The sequence below is a fragment of the Dunckerocampus dactyliophorus genome, chromosome 13 (assembly GCF_027744805.1).
Source record: "Dunckerocampus dactyliophorus isolate RoL2022-P2 chromosome 13, RoL_Ddac_1.1, whole genome shotgun sequence".
Classification (NCBI taxonomy): Eukaryota; Metazoa; Chordata; class Actinopteri; order Syngnathiformes; family Syngnathidae; genus Dunckerocampus; species Dunckerocampus dactyliophorus.
Genome location: NC_072831.1, coordinates 28,961,279 through 28,985,883, shown reverse-complemented (window position 1 = coordinate 28,985,883; position 24,605 = coordinate 28,961,279). Strand labels below are relative to the sequence as shown.

At 41.8% G+C, this 24,605-nt stretch overlaps 1 protein-coding gene across 2 annotated transcripts in view; it reads right to left on the bottom strand.

The window, feature by feature from the left end:
- The window catches only part of mta1 (metastasis associated 1), a 38,996-nt gene extending 15,918 nt beyond the window's left edge, over nt 1-23,078 (bottom strand). Inside the window, exons 1-3 of one of the 2 annotated variants that reach the window (XM_054795459.1) lie at nt 22,861-23,078; nt 9,650-9,717; nt 6,910-7,003 (exon numbers count right to left, since the gene is read on the bottom strand). In XM_054795459.1, the coding sequence (XP_054651434.1) occupies nt 6,910-7,003; nt 9,650-9,717; nt 22,861-22,888 (190 nt within the window). In that variant the 5' untranslated portion in view covers nt 22,889-23,078. The remainder of the gene's footprint in view (nt 1-6,909; nt 7,004-9,649; nt 9,718-22,860) is intronic. The other variant, XM_054795458.1, reaches the window with a different exon arrangement.
- Nucleotides 23,079-24,605: the final 1,527 nt, after the last annotated feature.

The following is a 24,605-nucleotide window of genomic DNA, read 5'->3' as shown; positions in this document are numbered from 1 at the left end:
TTTCGGTATTCGATTAATCACTTTCTGATTTAAAAATGTAAATATAGTCATCCCTCGTTTATGGCACATAATCCCCCAGACCCGACCGTGATAAGTGAATTTCTACAGAGTAGCCTTAGTAAGGCTCCCTGCATACTAAAAATAAGAAAGTGTTTAAAACGGTGTGGGGAAGAGGGACAAAGAAGCAAAAAACCTACCACTTCCACACCTTCTTCCCCCCACTCTATCATGTCAGACATGCTATGTCTGATTCCATGCAGTGTGATGGTAATCTATCACGTCTCAATAATGGAACATTACTGATACCTAGTAGCCAGAATACTGCATATACTGCTGTCTTTCAGTAGTTTTGGACTCATAATATGCCATAGTCAGCCACGAAACAGTGATCATTTGTTAATTAATTTTGGAAAAACCGCAAGGGAGCAATAATGAAACCGCAATGTTGCGAGGAATGACTGGATCCTCTGCTTTCAGTCTCTCCAATGTGAATATTTTTTAATTTCCTCAGTCATCCATGAAAGCAGACCTATTGTCTTTGTGTTTTATGCTAAACAAAATATTCACACATCAGCGATTACCACTTTGACTTTGGACAACAGTGATGGACACTGTATTTGCTTCACATTGGTTTTGCCTGTGTCGGGCCTAACCGACCACAGATTAATCCAAATGACAAGCTTCAGATTAATCAACTAAGAAAATAATCGTTATTTGCAGCCCTAGATTGTTGCCATTTGGCTAACTTTACCTTTGCTTTACAGCCAAAATGCTAACTTTCAACTGCATTCCAAAGTACGTTGACATTAATTATAATATATAATAATTTTAGCATTTCAAACATATATTTTGGCCAACAAAAACTGCCCAAAGTGGCTAATGTTAGCATTGCTGACACCCAAAATGCAGAAAAATCAGAACATTTCAACTTGTAATCATTTTAATTCGCATATTGCTTCGCTAGCTCTCCAACTTTGGCACACTAACACAAAATATGATTTGTTAATACATTTTTTTATGAATCTCCCCCAGAACTCATAAGAAAATCGAGAGGATTGAAATTGAACATCATCTCTTGACAAACAAACCAACAAACCGAATGGAAAACGCAGCTTTTATGCCACAAATTCACCGTCTTCTGACGAGAGGTTAGAAAGAATAAGGTCGGACCGAAGGGGGGGGGGGAATCGCTAAAATAAGCCTGGCAACGAATGGCGAAACATTAGACGTAGATAGAGATGTGTAAAGACAGTGGGTAATAGAGAAGTCAGGAATGAAGGAGAACGAGCGCATGGATAGCAGGGGGTGGGGGGCGTGTATAAGTGCGAGTGTGTGCACGAGCAGTCAGTACGTGCTCCAATTCATTTGGACTTTCATTAGAGGAAGCGAGACAGAGCTGGGGAGTCGCACAGGCGAACAAAAGCAATCAAGGGATTTTTCAGGAGAAGCGATGTGTGGCCAAAATCAATACGTAACTGCTTGCTGCCTCACTGCTTGGGCCCGCTCTTGGCATCGCCAAACACACACACACACACGCACGCATGCACGCACACACGCACGCACGCAAACACATGACAGTGAAGCTCTCGTCCAGCAGCTAATTTTAAACTGGGATTATTGAATCAAGTTCAGTGGATGAGAAAAATGAAATGAAGTGAGATTAGGATGAAGGGACTTGGCGGGTCGGCATTATACAGCCAGGCTGATGATGGCCGCCCTATCCTGTGCCGCACAAATTGCGCCTCTGTCTCACCTGTCCCAGCCAATTATCAATTATTGACGAATGGCTCGCCTTACAGGGCTCCGAGGTAGTGAGAGGAGAGGAGAAGGACCTCTCGTCTTAACGAACTGAATTCACCTTGAAGGCATAACGAGGGTTTGTGGTAACAACGGGCATCATGATCTGCATTTGATTGTAAAAAAAACAATGTCAATAATGTGGAATTCGATTGGTCTAATGTTTGTATGCTGTGTTGTGAAGTTACTTGGCCTTCAAGCAATTTTGGACCAGCGTAGCAGCAAGCTAGCTGCCAAAATGAGCTGCTGTCGTTTAAAACGAGACCAAAATTAAAGTACAGGTTAACTTTGAATGAAAAGATAGTGTGACATTTGTGGTAAATCTTGCAATATCATATACTGTACATAGGGGCCCTGTGAAACCCAGAAGAATTCAATTCAATTTTTACCAGCATAGGGTGTATGTTCTTTGGTTTAGTGAATAAAATGTCTTAATTAAATGCAAAAATCCTTACATTTACCAATGCAAATAAATTCTGCCCCGTATTTGAGGAATAAATGTAGCTTGGCTAACTTCTGTAATGGGATGTCAGTCTCAGCACACATTGCTACAAAATCTTCAACAAACTGTAATGCCCATGCTTGTAGTTAAGGAAGTAGTCACAGATGCAGTTCCAAATGAATATGCAAGATGTTTTTTATGACACGCTTATTTTGTTTACACAGTTAAAAATGGGGGAAACGGCACTCTTTTTTTTTTTTCAAGTGAAGTATGTTCTTGTGTTTCGTATGTGATGAGAAAGTCTGTTTGTGGCTAAGACAAGCCGGGTGCAAAAATAATCCTGCTTCTCGTTGGTTTTCCCGCTCAGAAGCTGCCTGCATGTTGTTGGCATTGTAAAACGCTCCTTACATTAAGTGGTAAAAAACAATTTTGTGAAAATATTCTCATCCAGCACGGGTCGCACACACACAATCGCACTAGCATGCGGAACTAAGCTAAGCCCGCTAGCTTCCATTCACGCTCCGTAAGAGGACGTTCCGCCAACTTCCGCCGGTGTTTATCAACATGTTTAGGTTGGGAGGGGGCGGTTTAGTGTTTGCAATGACATTACGCCACAAATTGAGCCATCCGCCGGGGAAATACTCCCCCACACGAACGTTCCTTCTCCTCACGATGATTCATTCACACTATGTCAATTTAAAAACAGTAAATTCCTTTTTTTATTGGCCAATTCCGCGATTCTGTTAAGGCGGAAATCATAGGGCTCCATATACACCAAGTACTGTACACAGAGGATGCAAATCATTCAGGATAAAACATACCTGCCTAAACGGGCTGCTGAGAGTTTAACAGAAATGGATATTAAGTTTGGTGCAGGTTCGTTTTGAACTAAAAGATAGTGAAGACTGAGGGAAACACTTTAATATCTAACTGTATATACCGACTACAACAGGGTGCAATACACTCAGGTCCAACCTAGCTGCTACACATTACACAAACACATACAGTGGTGTGAGAAAGAGTTTGCCCCCTTCCTGATTTCTCTTTTTTTTTTTGCATGTTTGTCACACTTAAATGTTTCAAATCATAAAAGAAATTTAAATATTAGTCAATGACAACACAGATGAACACACAATGCAGTTTTTAAATGAAACTTTTTATTATTAAGAGAGAAAAAAAATCCAAACCTATATGTGTGAAAAGGTGATTTCCCCCTAAACCTAATAACCGGTTGGGCCCCATTTAGCAGCAATGGAGGAATTTTGGCCCACTCATCGTTGCAGAATTGTTGTCATTCAGCCACATTGGAGGCTTTTCCTTTTTAAGGTCATGCCACAGCATCTCAATAGGATTCAGGTCAGGACTTGGACTAGGCCACTCCAAAGTCTTCAGCCATTCAGAGGTGGACTTGCTGGTGTGTTGTGGATCATTGTCCTGCTGCAGAACCCAAGTTGCTTTCAGCTGGAGGTCACCGACAGATGGCTGGACATTCTCCTTCAGGATTTTTTGCTAAACAGCAGAATTCATGGTTCCATTTATCACAGCAAGTCTTCCGGATCCTGAAGCAGCAAAACAGGCCCGGACCATCACACTACCACCACCATCTTTTACTGTTGGTATGATGTTCTTTTTCTGAAATGTGGCATTACGTTTATGCCAAATGGGACACACATCTTCCAAAAAGTGCAGCTTTTGCCTCGTCAGACCACAGAATATTTTCCCAAAGGTCTTGGGGATCATCAAGATGTTTTCTGGTAAGATTAAGATCAGCCTTAATGTTCTTTTTGCTCAGCAGCGGTTTTGGTCTTGGAACTCTGGTCTTTTTGCCCAGTGTCTTTCGTATGGTGGAGTCATGAACTCTGACCTTAACTGAGACAAGTGAGGCCTGCAGTTCTTTGGATGCTGTTGTGGGGTCTTTTGTGACCTCTTGGATGAGTCGTCACTGCGCTCTTGGGGTCATTTTGGTTGGCCAGCCACTCCTGAGAAGGTTCACCATTGTTCCATGTTTTGGCCATTTGTGGATAATGGCTCTCACTGTGGTTTATGTGGTTATGGTTTAACAGGGGGGGGCAATCACTTTTTCCACACAGATTTTTTTTCTCCTTCAGTAACAAAAAGGTTCATTTAAAAAGTGCATTTTGTGTCCAGTTGTGTTGTGATTGAATAATATTTACATTTGTTTGATGGTCTGAAACATGTACGTGTGACAAATATGTTTTTATGCCAAGCGTTGAGATTTCGCACTTTGTTTGAATGCACCGTCGTTGCTGTAAGACAAAAAGGTGAAACTTATCATTTCTATACCGTGACTTTGATTCCATCGTCGGCGAACGCCAACGTCAAGTTAGCAGGAAGGTTTTGGAGGGGGAGGGACAGCGAGCAGTGGGCTAAAAATAACCATTTTCATGGCACGTTACCCCTGTGACAGCTACAAATGTTTTAAGCCAGTCAAGTAGTTTTGATGAAATGTGAACAATTTATACACTGTGCTACGTCATGGTTCCAGTTGCATGTGACGTCGCCTCATCTCGTACCGTGTTTTGTTTTGTGGCGCTGACCCCCCCCCCACCCCAATTGCCCTTCCCCCAGCCCATTTAGGCTTCTCGAGTTACCGACAACGTTGACTTTTACAACAAGCGCAGCGTGAGATGAGGACGGTCCCCTTTGCGAGTCCTTCCAGCTTTCCAAAGGCCTGCGTTTAATAAAGTACGAGACATTTATCTTCTTCCACCGCGACGGGCCCTCATGATAACATCTAATACAGACTGAATGTGCAACACAGAGGAGGCGGGGCTTGCTGGTGCCAGGGCGAGGCATGTGACTTTAATCACGCAAGACAATGTTAGCTGTGTTAGGCGGCTCCTGTGGCAATTCTCTTCTGTATGGGAACGAGGATGTCATTAATGTTTGAGTCGTTCATTTACATGTTGAACTAAAGGGGGGGGAGTCAAGGAGGTAACTGACCACTAAGGAGGCTGCCTTGGTGTGGGGATTACGGTGAAGTTGGACAGAGGCCCCGTCGAGGGAGCGCTCAGAATCGCTGCAAGCAAAATATTTGATCAATGACTCAGCGCAGACACACTCATGCAACACATTAACACACATCTCACATACTCCACCGCCATCCTCCGCTGATCCATAGCAAGACTGAATTAAGGCTACCCACAAGCCTTATCTGCATATATAAGAAGATGTGTAACACACACATAACACCCCCCCACACACACACGCACACACTCTTGGTGAGGCTGCAGAGAGAGGCGCACACAGGAAGTAGCCCACACCCTTGTGGCACGCAGCCATTCCTACCATGGATTTCTTGCATGTGAGTTGCAAGAATGAAAAAAAAAACCTCTCCAAATCGCTGCAGTGGACACAGAATAGTTAATAAAATGCCTTCACCCTAAGTTCACACAGGTAGCCTCCACAAAAGCACGTGTGTGTTTGTGTTCTAGGAAAACCAACACGATAACTCAAGTACAAACACAAAAAAATGTAATTCTGAGGTGTGTATCTACAGTATATCAGACATTATAGTAATGTTACGTTAATCCAGCAAGATGAATAACAGAGGGGTCAATAAACTACTACTTCCTGTAAAGACTGTTTCAGAAGAAACATGGTGTGGGGCCTGAAAATCAAGGCAGTGTGAAAAATGACATTTTTTTCCATTTTTAATATATCGCCAAAGATTTAACTGCTGACTTTTAAAGAGAAAACAAAAAAAACATACATTCATCCAATAATGTATGATGGTATGATGGAAGGGCCGGGCTCTGAGGAACACTGAGGTACGCTATCCATCCATCCATTTTCTATACTGCTTCTCCTCTTGAGGGTCGCAGGGTCCACATGCTGACTTCGGGCGACAGGCGGGGTACACCCTGGACTGGTCGCCAGCCAATGGCCGGGCACATATAGACAAACAACCATTCACACTCACATTCATACCTATGGACATTTAGAGTCGCAAATTAACCTAACATGCATTTTTTTGGAATGTGGGAGGAAACCCGAGTACCCGGAGAAAACCCACACAGAAATGCCCAATGAAGAATCGAACCCAGGTCTTCGCGATCTCCAGACTGTTACTGTGTTGGCCAACATGCTAACCACTAGACCACCGTGCGGCCCATACAGTACACTAGCATTTTGGAAAAAAATATGAATAAAAACACACGCTGAGGCTGGGTGGTCCAACTGGAGACAAACCACCGTTAACATGTCATTAAAATGTTATCTTTTTCCATTTCGATGAAACACTCAATATACCGTAATCCCTCGCCCCTCTGCACTTCAAATTTCACGGCTTCACTCGATCGTATACACAAAACAAAATAAAGAAATAAATCATTCAAAGACAGCCAGCACTTGAAAACCACATTCAAGTACGGAATGAACGGATGTGCACACGCACACACACACACACCCACACCCACGCACACACACACACACACACACACACACAGCAGATCGAGTGGTGCGTCTTTTTTTTTTTTTCCTTCAATAAATCTTGCAAGATAAGGAGGTGCTATGCAACTTTATCAAGGAAAATAACTGAAGGGGGCTGCCAGGGCAACCATCCCCCCCCCCAATTCAGGTTTTGCGCCGTCTTGGCCCGCGGCGGCCGAGGGTACGGGGGTTAGGCGGGGTTACCCTGGGTCACTCACTCGCATGCTTGTCTGCCAGGGCGATGAGTGTGCTGGAGATGTCCCTGCGTCGGTAAAAACACACCACTTTGGCCTCCACATTCCCATTGGCTGTCTGCGAATCGGAGAGACAATCGGCATTACCATGGCAACAAGTGGTGCGGCACACAGCATCCCTTCCATAGAAACACACACACACCTAGATTAAAAAAAAGGAGGTTCCATCTTAAGTTTGGCGACAAACAGTGTGACGCTACCACAATAACCCCCACCCCCAAAAAAAACACAAGATGGGACAATGTAGCATGCTCAAGCCTCCTAAATATTGCCTTTGTGCAGCTTTTTAAAGTAACAATACACAATGTGATGACTTGATATAGCAGCATTTACAGCACTGTATTGATTTCCTGGGGCAAAATAATGAAGTGTAAAAGAGCAATAATGCTCATTTAGGCATTGATTTGTTGCCTTTAGCCAGTCATGCATGCTACCTGAGAATAGGTGCACTAACCAACTGTAATTCCTATTCATGTCACTGGAAATTACATTTTCCTTATGGGAAAGCATTTTAGGTTTTTGCATAGAAAGTGAGTTTTAGTATTGAATAAAAAGAGGTTAATACACTGAAACAAATGATGTGTTTTCAATGTCTGTCTTTGAATTTCCCCCTCCTGTCCAACTTTTGAGTAAAAACAGTGATTTGACTATATACAGTATATATATCCAATGCCTAAAAACTAGTGGGCGTGCTCTGGCTTCATAAAATACAGCAGAATTATTTATATTTAATTTCTTTTAATAGGGGTGTTGCAAGATCTCGTGTCACAAGATCTCACGAAATTAAAATGTGACAAAAATTCTCATTCAGAAAAAAAATGTCTCATGGGGCAGGCCTGGGATGATAATAAATAAATGAATCACACAATAAATGAATATCAACTTGATCATTTTGCCTGCCTAAATATATTGCCATGTGCATGCATGTCTGTGTTCCTCAAACAGGCAGGAAGAGGCTCGCACATTTGTTCCATAAAACAACTGCATGAGTGTAGCGCGCCCTCTTCTCCATCATAGTCTCTTTGTCTCAGTGGGTGGAGGCGGGGCCGATAGCATACACACGAGTGCAGAAGAGTGATGCAACGTAACATAGGTAACAAAATTAAATGACTACATTATTAACTTTTTATGTCATTCAATGCAGAATATATATTGATCTTTTTCTATTTCCATATGAGGTTTTTAAATGTCAGTCTTCAGATTTCCCCTTCACGTCTATTTTTTCAGTGGCTGCGCAGTATAATTTGTATTGTCTTTTCATTTGATGTTACATTTTTCAGTCGCTTTTTTTTTTTTTTTTTTTAAATATAATAATGTGTCAGTCTTCAGATTTGTCTTTTCTCTGTGGCAGTGCTTTTACGCTTTCCAAGGTTTTCACATTAAAATTTTCTTTTAGGACTTGGACAGAAAATGGTGTTCCAATGCCAAGCCTTAAAGGGATAGTTCACATTTTTTGACATGAAGTTACAGGACATCCCCATTCAGCAGTGTAGTACATCAACTGTGACTTACGCCTCCCCCACTTGATCCCGTGAGTCCAGTTCCATGCACAGGGGAGGGGACAAGCGATCGTGACTAGCTACACGGGTGGGCAATGCATTCACATCTGAGCTAATTGTACGAGTCTCCCACGGTTTGATTGGCTGTCAGATGTGGAGGGAGTTTGGGGGTATCAAAGTAGTTCAGAGGAGGAAAAGCGGCCGGTGTTGATCGAGGACTCTTGCTAGTACCCGATCTTGCTAGTATTGAAGATAAACTTACATAAATGTCCGTGTAAATGAATGTCAAATTACCAGATATGTTGACTCTAGCGCCAACGAGTTACCAAGCCGCTGCTTTTTTCTTTATTTCTCTATATTCTTTTTTTAGGAATGTCCGGGAAATCTGCACGGTAAGTATAGCGTACTGTCCGCTCATTGGTCGATCAGTGAAACTCCCGCTGATTGGTGCTCGTCTGGGCGACCGCGATGAAAAGTTGAACATTTTTCAACTTTCTGGGATTGCGTCGCAAGACACACACGAACAAACTTTCACACGCACAAATTTTGCGTGTCGCTTGGCTGGACGGTGACATGCAATAATCGCCCTATCGCGCAGGTTCCACTGAATCCAAACGAATGGGGTCTTAAAGTCTTGGCATTGGAATCTATGCCTTTAATGGAAGTGTCCGGGCTCCATCAAAATATACCAGAATCTAGTTTTCTCATGTTGGTTGTAAACCAAAAAGTCCGGCAAGGACCTGAGGAGTGACTGACCGTGACAAGTTGAATCGTAAAGTGCCACCCTGAGCCGTGTGTCCATCGTGTCGAGCCGCCGCCATATTGGCATTGCACCGGTATACAGAGACACGCTTTGGGCTTCCATTCAATAGCTGGGCAAAAATATCTTTAGAAAAGCATGACGGTGGAGCTCTTGCACTGTGTACCTTGTGTAGTGGTGGGTGACTGCATAGGTGACTATTAAAACAGCTGCCTGACAGACGGGGCCAAACAGACAACATCTAAAAAAAAATTGCTTCATTCCCATGAAGACGGCCGGCCTGTTCTGTGAAGGAAGCAGTCATTGGTAACGAGGGCAGCCGCGCATACTGATTCCAACTGTTGGTTAATTATTTAAAAGAGATACATTCTGAAGGACGCGGGACGTTAAATCACCATTATTGATAAACAAAAACGCACACCCACAAATGGACACACACACTCACCTTATTCAGCTCCTCTATCCTCCTGATCAGCAGCGGGTTACTGGAAGAGTTCTCAAAATATACATAATCTGCAAGGGAGCAAAGAGAAGGAGAGGTGGGGTGGAACATTAGCAAAGGGGGCAAGAAAAAGTGACGTGTCAGGCACAGGAAAAGCAGCGGGTGAAGGTTGTGAATAAAATATACACGTCACAGAAGCCCCAGCCAAACATTATCACAACCCTCACATGTACTGTGTATATGTTATTGTTTAGTGTATTTGCAACACATACCGTGTACACGTGTGTGTGTGTGTGTGTGTGTGTGTGTGTGTGTTTGTATGTATACTCCTGGCATGGCTCCAGACCCGTTGGAGGCTTAGCGCTCACCAGGATGTCCCCGCAGGCCCCCAGGCTTGGTGGGGCGCCTGGTCTTAGCCCGGCATGTGTCTTGGCTGAGCGCTGTCAGATTATACCCTGCACTTGGTTGGCTGCCTGGAGCTCCTATTCTCCTCATAGACCCCCCCGAAACACACACACACCCATCCCCCACACTCCCCCTTGGGCGACCAAGCTAGAAATCGCCAGCTAGGGGTAAAAAAGATGTCGTTCTAGCCCAGGGGTGTCCATGTGCGGCATGGGTGCCATTTCCGGCACGCGGCTATTTTCTATGCCCGCCCCACACATTCTAAAAATATAACTGAACATAAAAACAGCAAAAATGGGAAAAATCTGTCATTTTACAAGCATAAAGGCAAAATATTAAAAGGGAATAATGTAGTCATATTAAGAAGAAAGAAAGAACAACAAGAAAAAAACAACAAATAAAGTTGTGATTTTGGGGAAATTAGCTTGCGGAAAAAGTTATAATATTCTGAGAATAAAGTCATAACGTTATGAGAATAAGTCATAAGGAAAAAAAATGTACAGGAAGACAGTTGAAATAGGTGGAAAAAAACCCAAGCAGAAATGTAAAAAACTGTAATTTTATGACAAAGACAAAATATGAAAAAAAAGCCCTATTCTAACGAAAAAAAGGCTAAATTTTACGAGCCTAAACTTGTAATATCATAGGGAAAAATAATGTCATTGTAGTAACACAGACTTGAAATATTAAAAGAAAAAATACTTTTTTAAAAGTTGTAATATTATGCAAAATAAAACTAAATAAATGTTTAATTAAGTTTAAGTTTTCATCTTTGGAAAATTTGTTTTGGGAAAAAGTATAATATGCTCGAATTATAATATTATGGGAATAAAAAGACCAGAGAAAGTTTACGAAGACTACTCAAGAAGAAAGCTGGAATTTAAAAAAATGAAAAACTGCAAAAATGGGAGGGAAAAAAGAGCTAAGTTGATAATAATAGGCTTTTTCACCTATACGACAAGGGGAGATGCATTTTTTTTTTCTTGAAATACACAAATAGCATAGCATATCTACAAATACAGCGTATAGAACGTGTTAGAATATCCACAAATACAGCATATAGAACGTGTTAGCATATCTACAAATACAGCATATAGAACGTGTTAGCATATCTACAAATACAGCATATAGAACGTGTTAGCATATCCACAAATACAGCATATAGAATGTGTTAGCATATCTACAAATACTGCATTTGCATGTAGAACGTGTTAGCATATCTACAAATACAGCATGTAGAACATGTTAGCATATCTACAAATACAGCATGTAGAACGTGTTAGCATATCTACAAATACAGCATATAGAACATGTGAGCATATCTACAAATACAGCATGTAGAACGTGTTAGCATATCTACAAATAAAGCATGTAGAACATGTTAGCATATCTACAAATACAGCATACAGAACCTGTTAACATATCTACAAATACAGCATGTAGAACGTGTTAGCATATCTACAAATACAGCATGTAGAACATGTTAGCATATGGCTAAAAATGGGACCCAAAGTGGAATTAGTGGCCTCCTCAAACTGCATGCCAATTCTTTTTCTGTGATGTTATTTTATTAAATTCTTCCCCCCTTGTAAAATTAGAACTTTATTTCTGTAAAATTATAACTAAAATTTTACTCTTCAGAAACTGTTTTGGGGGTGAAGTTCCACGTTCTTCTACTATAGGGTGGTTTCTATCTTTCCCTGTCCTTTGCCTCTTCCTGTGCCGGTCCTACCACCTTCACGTCCTGTCCAACCACGTCTAGAAACCTCCTCTTTGCTCTCTCTTCTTCCCTTTCCTGGCATTTTTCATTACATTTTTAACATAATTAAAGTCAAACTCCAACTTTATTATTGTGAAATTACATGTAAACTATGGTTTTATCCCTCTGAAATTGTGAATTGATTCTTGTAAAACTACAACTTCTATGGCTGCGAATGTACAGAGTTTTTCCTCGTAAACCTACGATTCTGCTGCAGTGCTTTCTTCGTAATAGGACAACTTCATTCTTGTAAAAATTACGACTTCATTGTTTGTGAAATGACAACAGTATTCTTGTACAATTAAATCTTTATTCATGTAAAATGACCACTTCAATACAGTGGAACCTCGGTTAGCACAGCACCCCTTTTGCCTCGGTTGGCGTACAAGATGGCGAGTCGTGGTACTATGAGTCCAACTAGAGGTGGGAATCTCTGGCCACCTCACGATTCGATTACAATTTAGAGGCCTGCGATGCGATGATAAAACGATTATCGATGCATCTTTTTTGTGATCAATAGTTAATTTTTTTCGATGCATAATTTCTAGTTACTCGCTGTGTACGACTGACATAAAGTTTTAGTGACACAGTTGATTTAGTGACAGAGAAAGCAAGACAAACAAAACCAAAACACAGTCGCTGCCGTCCCACACCAGAAAAGTGCATATAGAGCAGCAACAACATGGCTTGAAAAACAACAACATTGCTTGCAGTAAAATTCACTGTCGGGATATAAAATGAAGTTGGCGGAACAGCCGTACCTGTTTTAAATGATATGCTCATGGTTGTCCTTGTGTCATATGTAAGAGTCAACCTTTTCAAAATGCTTACACACTTTGGATAATTGTTTTTAGTAGCCATTCTAAGCCAATAAGTCCGTCGATGGCGGCGGTCTTCCTCACCTCAGCGCCTCTGAAACAGGTCATTTTTATTCATGTGTGGCAAGTATACGACTTAGGAATACGTCTTCTGCTAAACAGGCTGCCTACGCTGGAAACACCTCCACACCACACCCACAAAAACAAGATTTTTTGTCAAATGTGTGCTCAGCAGCAGCCGTGGGCTGTACGTAGTCAGAATGATACAATCTTGATCACAAGACATTTTTATATGCTTCGACAGCGAGACCGATAGTCGAGTCAATCGAGCTGCCGAATAGTCGGCTATTCAAAGACCAAGAACTCACTATTTTAATTCTCGTAAACGTACAACTTTAGTCATCTGAATTTACGTTTTTTTATTGTGTAATTAAGGCTGTATTTACATAAAACTGCAACCTAAAAAAAATCTGCCTTCATACTTCTAAAATGTACACTTCATTCTGGCAGAATTCCGACTTACACTTATAAAAATTGTAACTTTTCTCTCCTAAAGATTCTCTCTTTCTTCACCATCACAATGACTTTACTCTTGTGGTATTACTGTATTCTGGTTTTCGTTTCAGCGTGGCCCGACACTCCTTCGTATTACATCCCCCTTTATAAATCACGGCCGACATTTATTTTTTTTCCTTTCTTGTGCAGATCAAACACCAATCAAACAGCGAGACGAGAGTCTGCTGATGAGACCGTTACGATGCTAACCACCAAGACGAAAATGTGGATGCTTGCCTGCGGCTCTCGATAGCCAGCATCTCCGAGGGACCCATTAAATCGCAAGCCAGATGACGTCAGGACACAATGAGACACCGTCATGCTCCTTCTTGCCAAAAAGGTGGAATACTGGCTATCAACTTCGAAGTCCTGTAAGGAAATATCAAGAGTGGAGGAGGAACGAGTCACGAATGGGCTGCTGTGGGAGAAGGCAGAGAGGAAGTGGACGTGCGTTGCGTCACTCCGTCTCTCCCGTTTCCCATCATCCCTCCCGCGGTCTGAAGCAGAGAAATAAACCCACACCCTCCTGTCCCTTACTCACTCTGCTTCCAGCTTCGGCCAACCATCGTCCCTCTGAGACTGTGATGTCACAGCGCAGTCCATGTATGCATGCCCCCCCAACCCCCGCAAAAAAAAAAGACAGTCTGCTGGGTTGATCTGAACCAGGCCACCAAGACAACTTCAAAACGTAGGAGAAAGAGGACAACTTAGCCTGCTTGAGACTTTGGTGGACAAAATCAAGGGCAAAAGATGGCATTTTCAAGTACAGCGACCGTATCAAAAACCATTTTATGACTTCACCGTCACGTACAATTTGCCATTGTGGTTATTGCGCCTTTTCCCACGATGGCTTTCTTGGGCATTAGGGCTGTAACAGTTACCAGTATTAATGCTTAACCACAGTAAAACTCCCAACGCTCAGTATTACCTTTTCAAACTAAAAGTACCATAAAACCATGATTTATAACCGCACTTTGATAAACCCACGGACCGGCGACGCTGCTCATTTCCTGGAGAAGCAGCGGCACCTAAGCAGCAGAAGAGGGCGCTCACGCACAGTTTGCACATTTTTGGCTCGGGCCCTATGACTCGACGGAATCGGAGAATCGGCCAATAAAAACGGAATCGAAACGCAAAATCTCTCGGAAATTGACATAATGTAAATGAAATGCGGACATAGTGGCCATGGGAGAAGAGTATTTCCCCAGCGGACTGTTCGATCGTGGCGGAATCTCCTCAAAAACACGTTGAAACGGCCACCTCAAACACCGGAGAAAGTTGGCGAAAAAACTTCAACGCCTCTCTTACGGAGTGTGAATGTAAGCTTGCTGGGATAGCTTAGTTTAGCAGAGCATGGCAGGCGACTCGGGCAGTATGAGCGTTTAAACAGAGTTTTGTTATACCGCTTGCTAATGGAAGCCAACATTTTACGATGCCCACTGACGCCGTGCAAGTTCTGACTGAAATAGGAGGCACATTTATTCTTGCACCCGGTTTGTCTCAACCGTTAACAGACATTTTCAACACACACACACACACAAACACAACACACTTCTGGCCTTCCAAATAAGAGCGGTGTTCACCACATCCTGTCTAATTGTGTCAAGGAAATAAGGGTGTCATAAAATCTATTTGAATCGCATCGGTGGCTATGTCTTTCTTAACCACAAGCACGGGCATTACGCTGACATCCCGTTAGAAAAAAGTTAGCCAAGCTACATCCATTTCTGAAATCCTGGACGAAATTGGCCAATTATGTATTGCATCAATAAATGTAAGAATTTTTACATTTAATTAACAAACATTTTATTTACTGTCACAAAAGCCCAAACACCATGCTGGTAAAATAAGTGTAAAAGGAAGGAAGGCAAAATGTTATTGGGCACTATAGATGCCAGCAAGTATTGTGTGCACATGACATGTATGTTTCTGCACACGACATCCACCGGAGCACATCAAAATGTGTTATTATTACTGCGGCTGCTTCTTCATTATTGCCTACACTGCTTCCAAATCCGGGCAGATGCATTGAGTGTGACAGAAAGATCCGGTTAATTTTGAGAATAAAAACACTCGGTGTTAAAAACAAATGTGTACGACTTTTGCAAGATCTCGCAAAAACTTACTACGACCCAGATTTGGTCATGGACTTCCACCATACATCACAAACAGGAAGTTGTTACACTAACAACAGGTTCCGTGGCTGTTTATCAGCTGTTAAGCCTCAATGGTGACATGTTGACCAGGAATTATATGAGATACTATAACACTTAGGAGGTACAAAGTCCATACTGTGATTAAAATGCTGAGTCAACGTCAGCTGGTAGCGGATGTTTGCATTGAACCTTCAAATTAAGAGCAGCATATCCATTGACATTCTGACATGACAATGATTCCTTATGGTACAATCAGTGCACACTAGTTAAAGAATCCGATGTATGGCTACTCAATGTACAGCCATCCCTCACTACATCGCGGTTTGAACATCGCTCCCTCACTCTATTGCGCTTTTTCAAAAATTTCGGAATAAATGATCACCGTTTCATGGTTGAATAAAGGTTTAAGAAATGCGTATTTAAGCAAATTGTACTTATTCCTAGCCTAAATAATCATTTTCAAGCATAAAAATAGCTAAATCAACTAAAATACAAATACAAGGCAGAAGCAGCATTCTAATTGTGAATGTAGTATTCTACATTGGCCACTAGGTGTCAGTGTTCGGTGAAAAGGCATTTATTGAAAGTTGAAATTATCTCACAATCGCGATAACATAACATGGGCGACTGTTGACTTTTAGCTTGTCGAGGTTTATGGACCCAACGTCCGAGGTCACTTCCTGTCTTCTCCACATTTGTAGTTTTATTTAGGTCTTAAACAGCATTTACTGTTATTATCCATCTTCTGTGTTGCTTAACCCTCACTAAGGTCGCAGGGGTATGCTGGAGCCTATCCCAGGTGACTTTGGGCGAGAGGAGGGGTACACCCTGGACTGGTCGCCAGCCAATCGCAGGGCACATATAGACAAACTATTCACTCACATTCATATCTATGGACAATTTAGGGTCTCCAACCTCATAATTCGTATACTTGAGACTGTTTTTGAATATGGTTTTGACCAATTGTTTACATGACAATGACGTTTAAGTCTACCACCATAGTGCCCGTACCCAAGAAGAGCAACGTGACCTGCTTGAATGACTATCGCCCTATAGCACTCACTCCTAGTTGCTTAATTTATTGGTATATATGTTTGTTTCTTATGTTCTTATTCTTTCTTGTGTTATCTTTCTTTTCTTGGGAGAATGAACAGAATAAGATTTTCATTGCATGGTATAACTGCTGTTTTACCATGCACATGACAATAAAACTCTCTTGAATCTCTTGTTTTAAAGCCTAAAAAGGGGGGTATTTGAAAAGCGTTGCAGTTTCCACCTAAACACCAAAAAAGGGGAACGCCACAGTCAAACAGTTGTGTTGGACAACAACGGTGTAGTAGCGTTTGTGCTCATTCTTGAGGGGTTGGTTTTGTGATGTCGCCATCTAATAACAGCACTGCTGTCGTCTTTTTTACTTTTTTAAGGCTCATGTGAGCAGAGATTCAATTTTTTTACATTTTTGTTATCACGTAAACACCCTAAAAATCAGACACACGTTTCCACCAAGGCTTGAGTGACTTTAGAGTCGTTTCAAAGTAACCCCCAAACTATTTGCTCATTGGAATGGATGCTAAAGCCTTAAGCCAGGGTTTCCACCAACAATTTCCCCCGGAAGCAGTGGGAAGAAGTGTAGGAAGAGCGGCGTGTGGCCTGCACAGGGCAAAACAAAGACATCAGTGCCTGCAGAGGCGGCTTTTGTTCGACCACCCACTTCATTCACTCGGGAAGAAGTCATTGCTTTCCCAAGACGGTCTCGCATTGTCTTGCAAAGTGGCAGCCATCTTCCAAAGGGCCAAGCTTAATTGTTTCCAAACAAAGTTGGGCTGAGATCAGGCAAACCTTTACGACAGGGGTCTTCAAAGTGTGGCACAGTGAGACTCCTCTCTGAAACTATATGGGGACTCCCCGATTCCCCCGAAAAACTGATTTTCTGGAGCTTATTTAGTTGAGTTTTCGTCTCACCCAAGAATCACTCGAGAAACTGAAATGTACTTCATTTTGCCTTTGACTTAAAATAAAGCGGGTTTGAAAAAAAGATTGATTTCTTTCTTTTCCAAGTTGCTGCTCCTCCCAGAGGAGGCCTGCCTATGAACCTCTGCTTTACGGCCCAGTCCACGCGGACACGGACAAACGATGTGATCAAACGGTTTCTGTTCTTTACAATTTTTGAAAAGTTACATGAAATACAGGAAATAGTCCTGCCCACGTGGAAACAAAGACTCAAAATGTCAGTCGTCCCTCGCTACACTGCAGTTTGAACATCGCTCTCTCGCTCACTATCACGTTTGATCACTATTTAATTAATAAATGATCGCTGTTCCATGGTTGACTATGGACAATTATTAGTCAAATATGATTGAAACACATATTAAATGCATTGTTCTGGTCACCAGGACGTGGAAGTGAACTGCAAGTGGTAAGTTTTTGGCTTCTTACTTTGTCATTCTTCCCAACTCCGTTTTAAAGACTTTATTTAAATTTAGACTAAGTAAACTGGAGAGGCTAACTCGTTTGCTAGCTATGCTAGCGGTGCCCGTCTCCTACATATGTCCTTGCAATGTGGCATAAGCAAAGAATAATATGAGTGTAAAGGTGATTATAGGGATGTTATTTAATGTATAGAGGGCTCTAATCATGTTAAAAGCTGTATTTACAAAGTCAAACAGGTTTTCTATACTCTAACTATGAAAATATTCTGTTTATTAATATTGAATTGTACTTTGCAGAAATTCACTTATCGCGGTTGGGTCTGGAACCAATTAACCGCGATAAACACAAAATTACTGTAGAGCAGAACCTCGGTTTTTGTCATTAATTCATTCCAAAAAGGTCAGACGAAAACCGAAACAGACAAAACCAAGGCCATTTTTCCCATAAGATATAACGTAAATCCTATTAATTGGTTTCAGACAGAAAAAATGTGAACAATAAAATGCATTTTATTGACTGTAATTATAGTTTTACATGCAGACAAATGATAAATAAATGGACCTGTTTGTTGATGCGGACTCCTGTACATCCTAGAGAGATCAAATGTAATTGTGTTTATCCTCTTCTTTAACAAATTCGTGGCACTTGCAACATTCTTTGACCCCAAGGTGGGTTATTTATGAAAGAAAAGGCACAGACAGTGAAGTAGCAATGCGTAGGGTGCTGTGTTTGGGCACTTGGAGGAATGATAAAGCACGGGGCAAACAGACTAGTTTGTTACGTGCAGTACTGTACAAAAATCGAGTCAAAATCATACATGTATGCAGCACAATTGAAGAAAAGCCGGTAGAGAGTTTGCAAAATGCCAGATTCTCAATTCCAAAACGGCGTAAGGCTGAAACAGTTTAAAAAAACAAAACAAAAAAAATGCTTCCATATGGAAAGGGCCTAAGACTCCCTCTTGGCTGATGATTAAAATACCGTGTAACAGTATGTTTGTTATGTTATGCAATTATTAGACTCTGTGGCGGATTTGTTGTGCTCCATTAGGTCTAATTTCAACTACAGTGTGAGAGAATTTATTCCTAGAACGACACAACATCAGATGAGGCGGGCACGCAGGTAAATCCCATTAATGAGCCAAATTAGTCATCGAAAAAGAGGGCAATATGGTGACACAGCGTTGATGAAAAGCCTCAGCAGGTTAAGTGTTAATTTTCCACCCTGCTCAAGAGGGCATAATCCTGCTCCAACTCAGGTAGCACTAAACGCCATTTTTTTCACAGCCAAGACGAATCCCGTACAAACATTTATTGGTTGTTTATCCTCTAAAATGTAATCAATCGCTTCCTCTGTCCTGCAGGAGTACACACACACACACACACCAGCTCACAAAGAACAACAAACAACATCATTTCAATATCTGATATGATGTGAACGGCAGGGGTGCTGGAGGAATGTCCGATATGAGGAATTATTATATCATACCAACAAAAATCCCAATATTCCAATATACTGTAGCTGCGATAACCGCTAATTAACAAAAAAACAAAAAATCACACCAGGTGAGACGAGATCACCCATACTGTGCTGGAGGGTGAGAGGGTAAGCAAATCAAGCGCTCTTTTTCTCCTACGTGTGACATGTCGTAACCCCCCCCCCCGCCTCAGACACCTCGGAACCCCCCCCCAAAAATACATTGACTCTCAACATACCGAAACCCCACCAGCCACCCACCCCAAACGCCAGCATCGCAATGACGGCACCCCTGAAAGTTGCTTTTTCTTTGGCTTTTTGCGGTTAATTCCAGGCTATAATGGCAATTAAAGGCCACTGGGTGACAGCATGGCTCGGCAGCGCACGTGTCTGTCAGGCTTCTTCAAAGAGTAAGTAGTTTTATTTGATTTTAGGTGCATTGGCATGTCAGTTGGGAATGTGACTTAATAAAGCGCTGCCTGCACGGTTAATAAAGGTTTGATGAAGCGACAGGTCCTGTTTGGAGGGCATTCATTTCACTTTACATGATTTCCGACAGGAAAAACTGTTAAGCAGTTTGAACTTGGAAGTCAACCAGCGTCACAGAGCAGCTTGCTTGGGTTCCGTTGTACATTGGTCGGACCCAAAGACAATATAAAGTAGTCAGGGGTCTTTGGAGAACCCCTTCAATGTCCTAACCCCAAAACCTAGCATGTTCCAATCATTGTACAATTAAAAGATTTTTTTGTTGTTTAATTCCAATGGTGTTGTAACGTACATGCAGCTCTAGGTTTAAGCTTGTGCACTGATCCGGCCCGGATTAGTATATCTCCTTAGGTACACCTGCACATTCTAATGGCATTTTTTAAAATTCTGCCATTATTTGACAAGTTATGTTATCACACCCTTATGAGACGTGGTTTGACTAGGTGGGCCCTCTCACATTGCTCAAAAGGGGACCAAAATATTAGAAATGATTCAGCTAGGGGCATGCGCTATCATTATTATCACACTGCTCACTTCTTATTCTGCTTTAAAGAAACTTCCACCGGTCTTTCTGCCGTTCTTCTTAATCGAAATTACATCATAAAAGTCAATTATCAATGTGATCACTCCTCCCGCAAGCTGAATGATAGCCAGCGAGCCTCATAGGCCAGGGCAGCAGAGCCAACTCGCTCTGGCTGAAGTGTTGGCCATCACACGGTGTGAGTCCTTGAGTAAAACAGCAGCGTTTGTTTGCAGCTCATTCAGCCTTCTTGGGTTTTTTCCCCTCCAGTCGCTGTAGAACTTAGAAAGTCCTATTAGAAACAGGTCTGCAGTAGCACACCACTGAAAACTACAAAAGGAAAAAAACTGAGCATACACCCCTGATCAAAATTTTTAAGAACAGTTGAAAAATTTCAAGAATGTACATTTTGCACTGTTGGATTTTAAAGAGGTTCTAAGTTGGGCTTCAAAATGCAAAAAGAAAAAATGGGAGTGAGACAAAAAACATTTTTGAGTGAGTATGCAATTTCTTGCAAAAAAAAAAAAAAAAAAGCATCAAAATGAAATTAATACCATCCATCCATCTTCTATGCTGCTTATCCTCACAAGGATCCCAGCTATCCCAGTTGACTACACCCTACACTGGTTGCCAGCCATTGGCAGGGCACATATAGACAAACCACTATTCACACTCACATTCATACCTATGGACAATTTAGATTCACCAATGAACCTAACATGCATGTTTTTAGAATGTGGGAGGAAACCGGAGTCCTTTTTCAGGCGGGCATTGTGAAGTGCGACATTGTCCTGTTGTCACTACCACACAGACGAGGACCTTCAATCATGAGGGATGCCCCCCTGCAACATCTCCGCATAGTCATCTGCCGTTTGACGGCCCTGCACAACCTGAAGCTCCATTGTTCCACTGAAGGCTCATGATGGCGCACCCTCCACTGCGCTGTGTGGAAAACATCTCAGGTGCATCTCCTTGTCATGCCAGTAACGTTGGCAGCCATCAGGACAGGTTACATTTTTTCTTATCAGAGAATAAAACGTTCTTCCACCTTTCAATGACCCATGTTTGATGCGCTCCTGCAGATTCCAAATGGGCAATTTTGTGGCATTGAAGGAGATGAGGACTTTGAAGTCTTCTTAAAATCCTTCTCTGGCAGATGGCGTCGATGGTTATTGGACACTTGGCACCAGTAACAACCTTCATTTGCGCCGAGGATGGTCCCGTGTCTTGACGAACAGCCAAAGGAATCCTCCGTCTCAGGGCCCGATACTTTTTTTGGGTCTACCACTTGACTTTTTTGATCCATAACCCTCAGGATGTTTGAAGAAGTTTCAAATGAGTCTTACTGCGTCCAACCTCAGCAGCAATGGTGCGCTGCGAGAGGCCTCGCTTATACAGCTCAACAATCCCGCTGCATTCAAAGAGAGAAAGCTTGTCTGCCTTTGCCATCAGGAGACAGTGACAGTGTGACACTACTGACACTAAATCACATTCAACACACATTTTTGCCAAGACTTCGGTTTTTAAAGACCGTGGTCGTCAACTTTTGATCAGCCTCTCTCACTTTAATGCCTGTTCGCAATAAATTGCTTACTCAAAATGTTTTTTTGTCTCACTGGCATTTCTTTGTTTTGTATTTTAAAGCTCCACTTAGAACCTCCTTAAGATCCAACAGTGCAAAATGTACATTCTTGCAATTTTTCCACCAGTCTTAAGATTTTGATCAGGAGTGTATAATACGCAGTTTGTTCGTCCATACACTTCCGCCGGCCTCATACTCCGCCTTACAACAACAATAAGCCAATCTATATTACAGAAAAAGAATTGTTATTCAAATGTAGCTCTCCTTGGGGGTCTCTATTTTGGTTTCATGTCTTTCTTTACGGAGATGATCGTGTTCAGTATGGCGTGACAGTCCTGTGTAGTTGTAATATTTGGACTTGAATGTCTGTCAGCAGTTGTACGCCAATGCAAACTACAAACAATACAAAACTCTTGCACTGGAGCTCATTGTTTGCAGGTGTACTACCGTGAGCGTATTATTGGATGTCCATACTCACGCTGGGCTCACAATAAGAGACGTGAAAAGACGCTTAAAGCACGCAATTGCGTTTTTACTCAGATTTGTGGTCTTCACATTGGTTTCACCCATTTTACTTTCAATGATAGCTACGTGCATGTTTATGCAGGTAGGTGAAGTCGGGTTACTTGAGTGTGCACAATAGTTTAATGGCACGCCAAACTTTTGAGCATAAATGCAGCCCATGGTAGCTTAAAATGTTAACTGGAGCATTCTGTATGTTACTTTAAGTGCATCACCTTTGAAGTAGTTTGTTGTTTTTTTGTTTTTTTTTTTAAAAGAGAGAGAACCACAAATGGAACAAAAGCGAGCCACTACTCTTCATCGCCACCCTCCTCTTCGCACATTGACCACCATCATTATCATCATCAAGCGAGGCTATTTTGGCGAGGAAAGGGATGGGGAAAAGACGGAGAAACCGCATCAACACAACCGCGGTGAAACCATGGCGGGTCCAGCGGTGAGTGTCGAGACAAACCCCCGCCGACTTCTCAGCTCTGCTTCCACCCCACCAAGCCCGCCGCCTTACCTCCGACCCGGTACATGTTGGCCGCCATAGCTGCCTGCCCGCCGGTGCCGGGCTTCCTCTCCAGGTAGAGGGGGGTGGCTCTCTCGCTCTGGTCCGCTCGCCCCGCTGGAGCCCCCTTTAGCTGTGCTGCCGCCGCTGTGTGTTGGAAAATGGTGGATGGATCAATACGACACAGACCAGCCTGGAGACCTTAAAGGGACAGTACGCCCTCGCAGGCCGAGAACCAACCAGCGTGTGTTCGGCGATGAACAGGCTGACAAATGACTGCTTTAATTGATCGCTAATCGGGTTTAATTCCACTATTTTCCCCTCGCTACTAGCCTATTTAGCATGTAGCTATGATAGAATATAGCCGCATTAGCCTGGCACGTCCCTGTCTATGTTACGGCCTCTCACTAGGTTAGTTCATTACTTTGCTAGCAACTGGTCTAGAGCACATATTAATTTAAATAAGTGTGTTTACTTTAACACTTTGCTCAGGAATGTCATTGTACTGTACTGCGAGTCCATCTATAAACACTAATGTTGTGTATGCAGCACAGTGAGAAGGTTCTTCAAAGTACTTCCTACCAAATTAGGTTTACTGAAGACTCGAAATTGTCTTCCATGGATAAAAACATTAAAGACTAAATTATGTTCAGTTTACGAAAAATCTACATTAGGTCATAGAAGACCTTTTGTCTTCGCAGTTTACAAAATTCCTCCAAACTGTATTCAGTGTTTTCATAAACTCATCTGCTAGGTTAGTTGAACACTCAAAATTGTCCGGCAAAACTGTACGTACGGTATATACAGTAGGCGAGCAGACATTTTCATTGAAGAGTCTTCAGAGTTGATGAAAAACCTACAGTACGTTGGGTTCATCAGAGGATGCTGCTCAGTTTGTCAGCTAAATTCTCTTAAATGTTTGCAAACATTCATCGGGGACAAAATTAGTTCCATTTTTTAAGAAACATTTATGCTAAGTTCATTGAGGACTCCACATTGTCTTCGGTGTTAGTGAAAACACGAACATTAGCTTTACTGAGTTTTAAATTGTCTTTAATGTGTACCAAAACAGCTTAATCAAAAACCAATTTGTTTTCAGTATTGTAACAAAAACCTTGACATTTGCTTCTTTGACAACTCTAAATCGTCTTCAGTGTTTAGAAAAAAGATGTATGCTAAGTTTGTTGTGTCTAAATTGTCTTCACAAGAAAAACAAAACATGCGCTAGTTTCATCAAAGACAATGTTTCTGAAAAGTTAAATGTGAGGTTTGTTGGAGGCTAAACTGTCTTCACTGTTTACAAAGAGACAAACACGGGGGTCATTTAAGAGTTTTGTCTTTGAAAAATGTACAAGAAAATTCCAAATTGTTCTAAAATTGTTTTAAAAGTTCAGTGAAAACAATGTTAAATTGTCTGTAACGTTAAAAAACAATTTATTTTCAGTGTTAAGAAAAGCGGGCATGTTAGTTTTAAATCGTCCTCAGTGTTTATGAAAACGTTGCCAAGTTTGTTGACTCTAAATTGTCTTCACAGGGAAAAAAAGCCTTACACTAGTTTCATCTATGAAACTGTCTTCAGTTTTTCCAAAAAGGCAAATGCAAGGTTGGTTTAAGTCTAAACTCTAAAACTAAATCTCCAGTGTTGACAAAAAACACAAACATTAGGTTCGCTGAAGATTCAAATCTTCAAAGTTTACAAAAAGAAACTTTAAAACGACAAATTGTCTTCAGCGTTTCCAAAAACTCATATGCTGGGT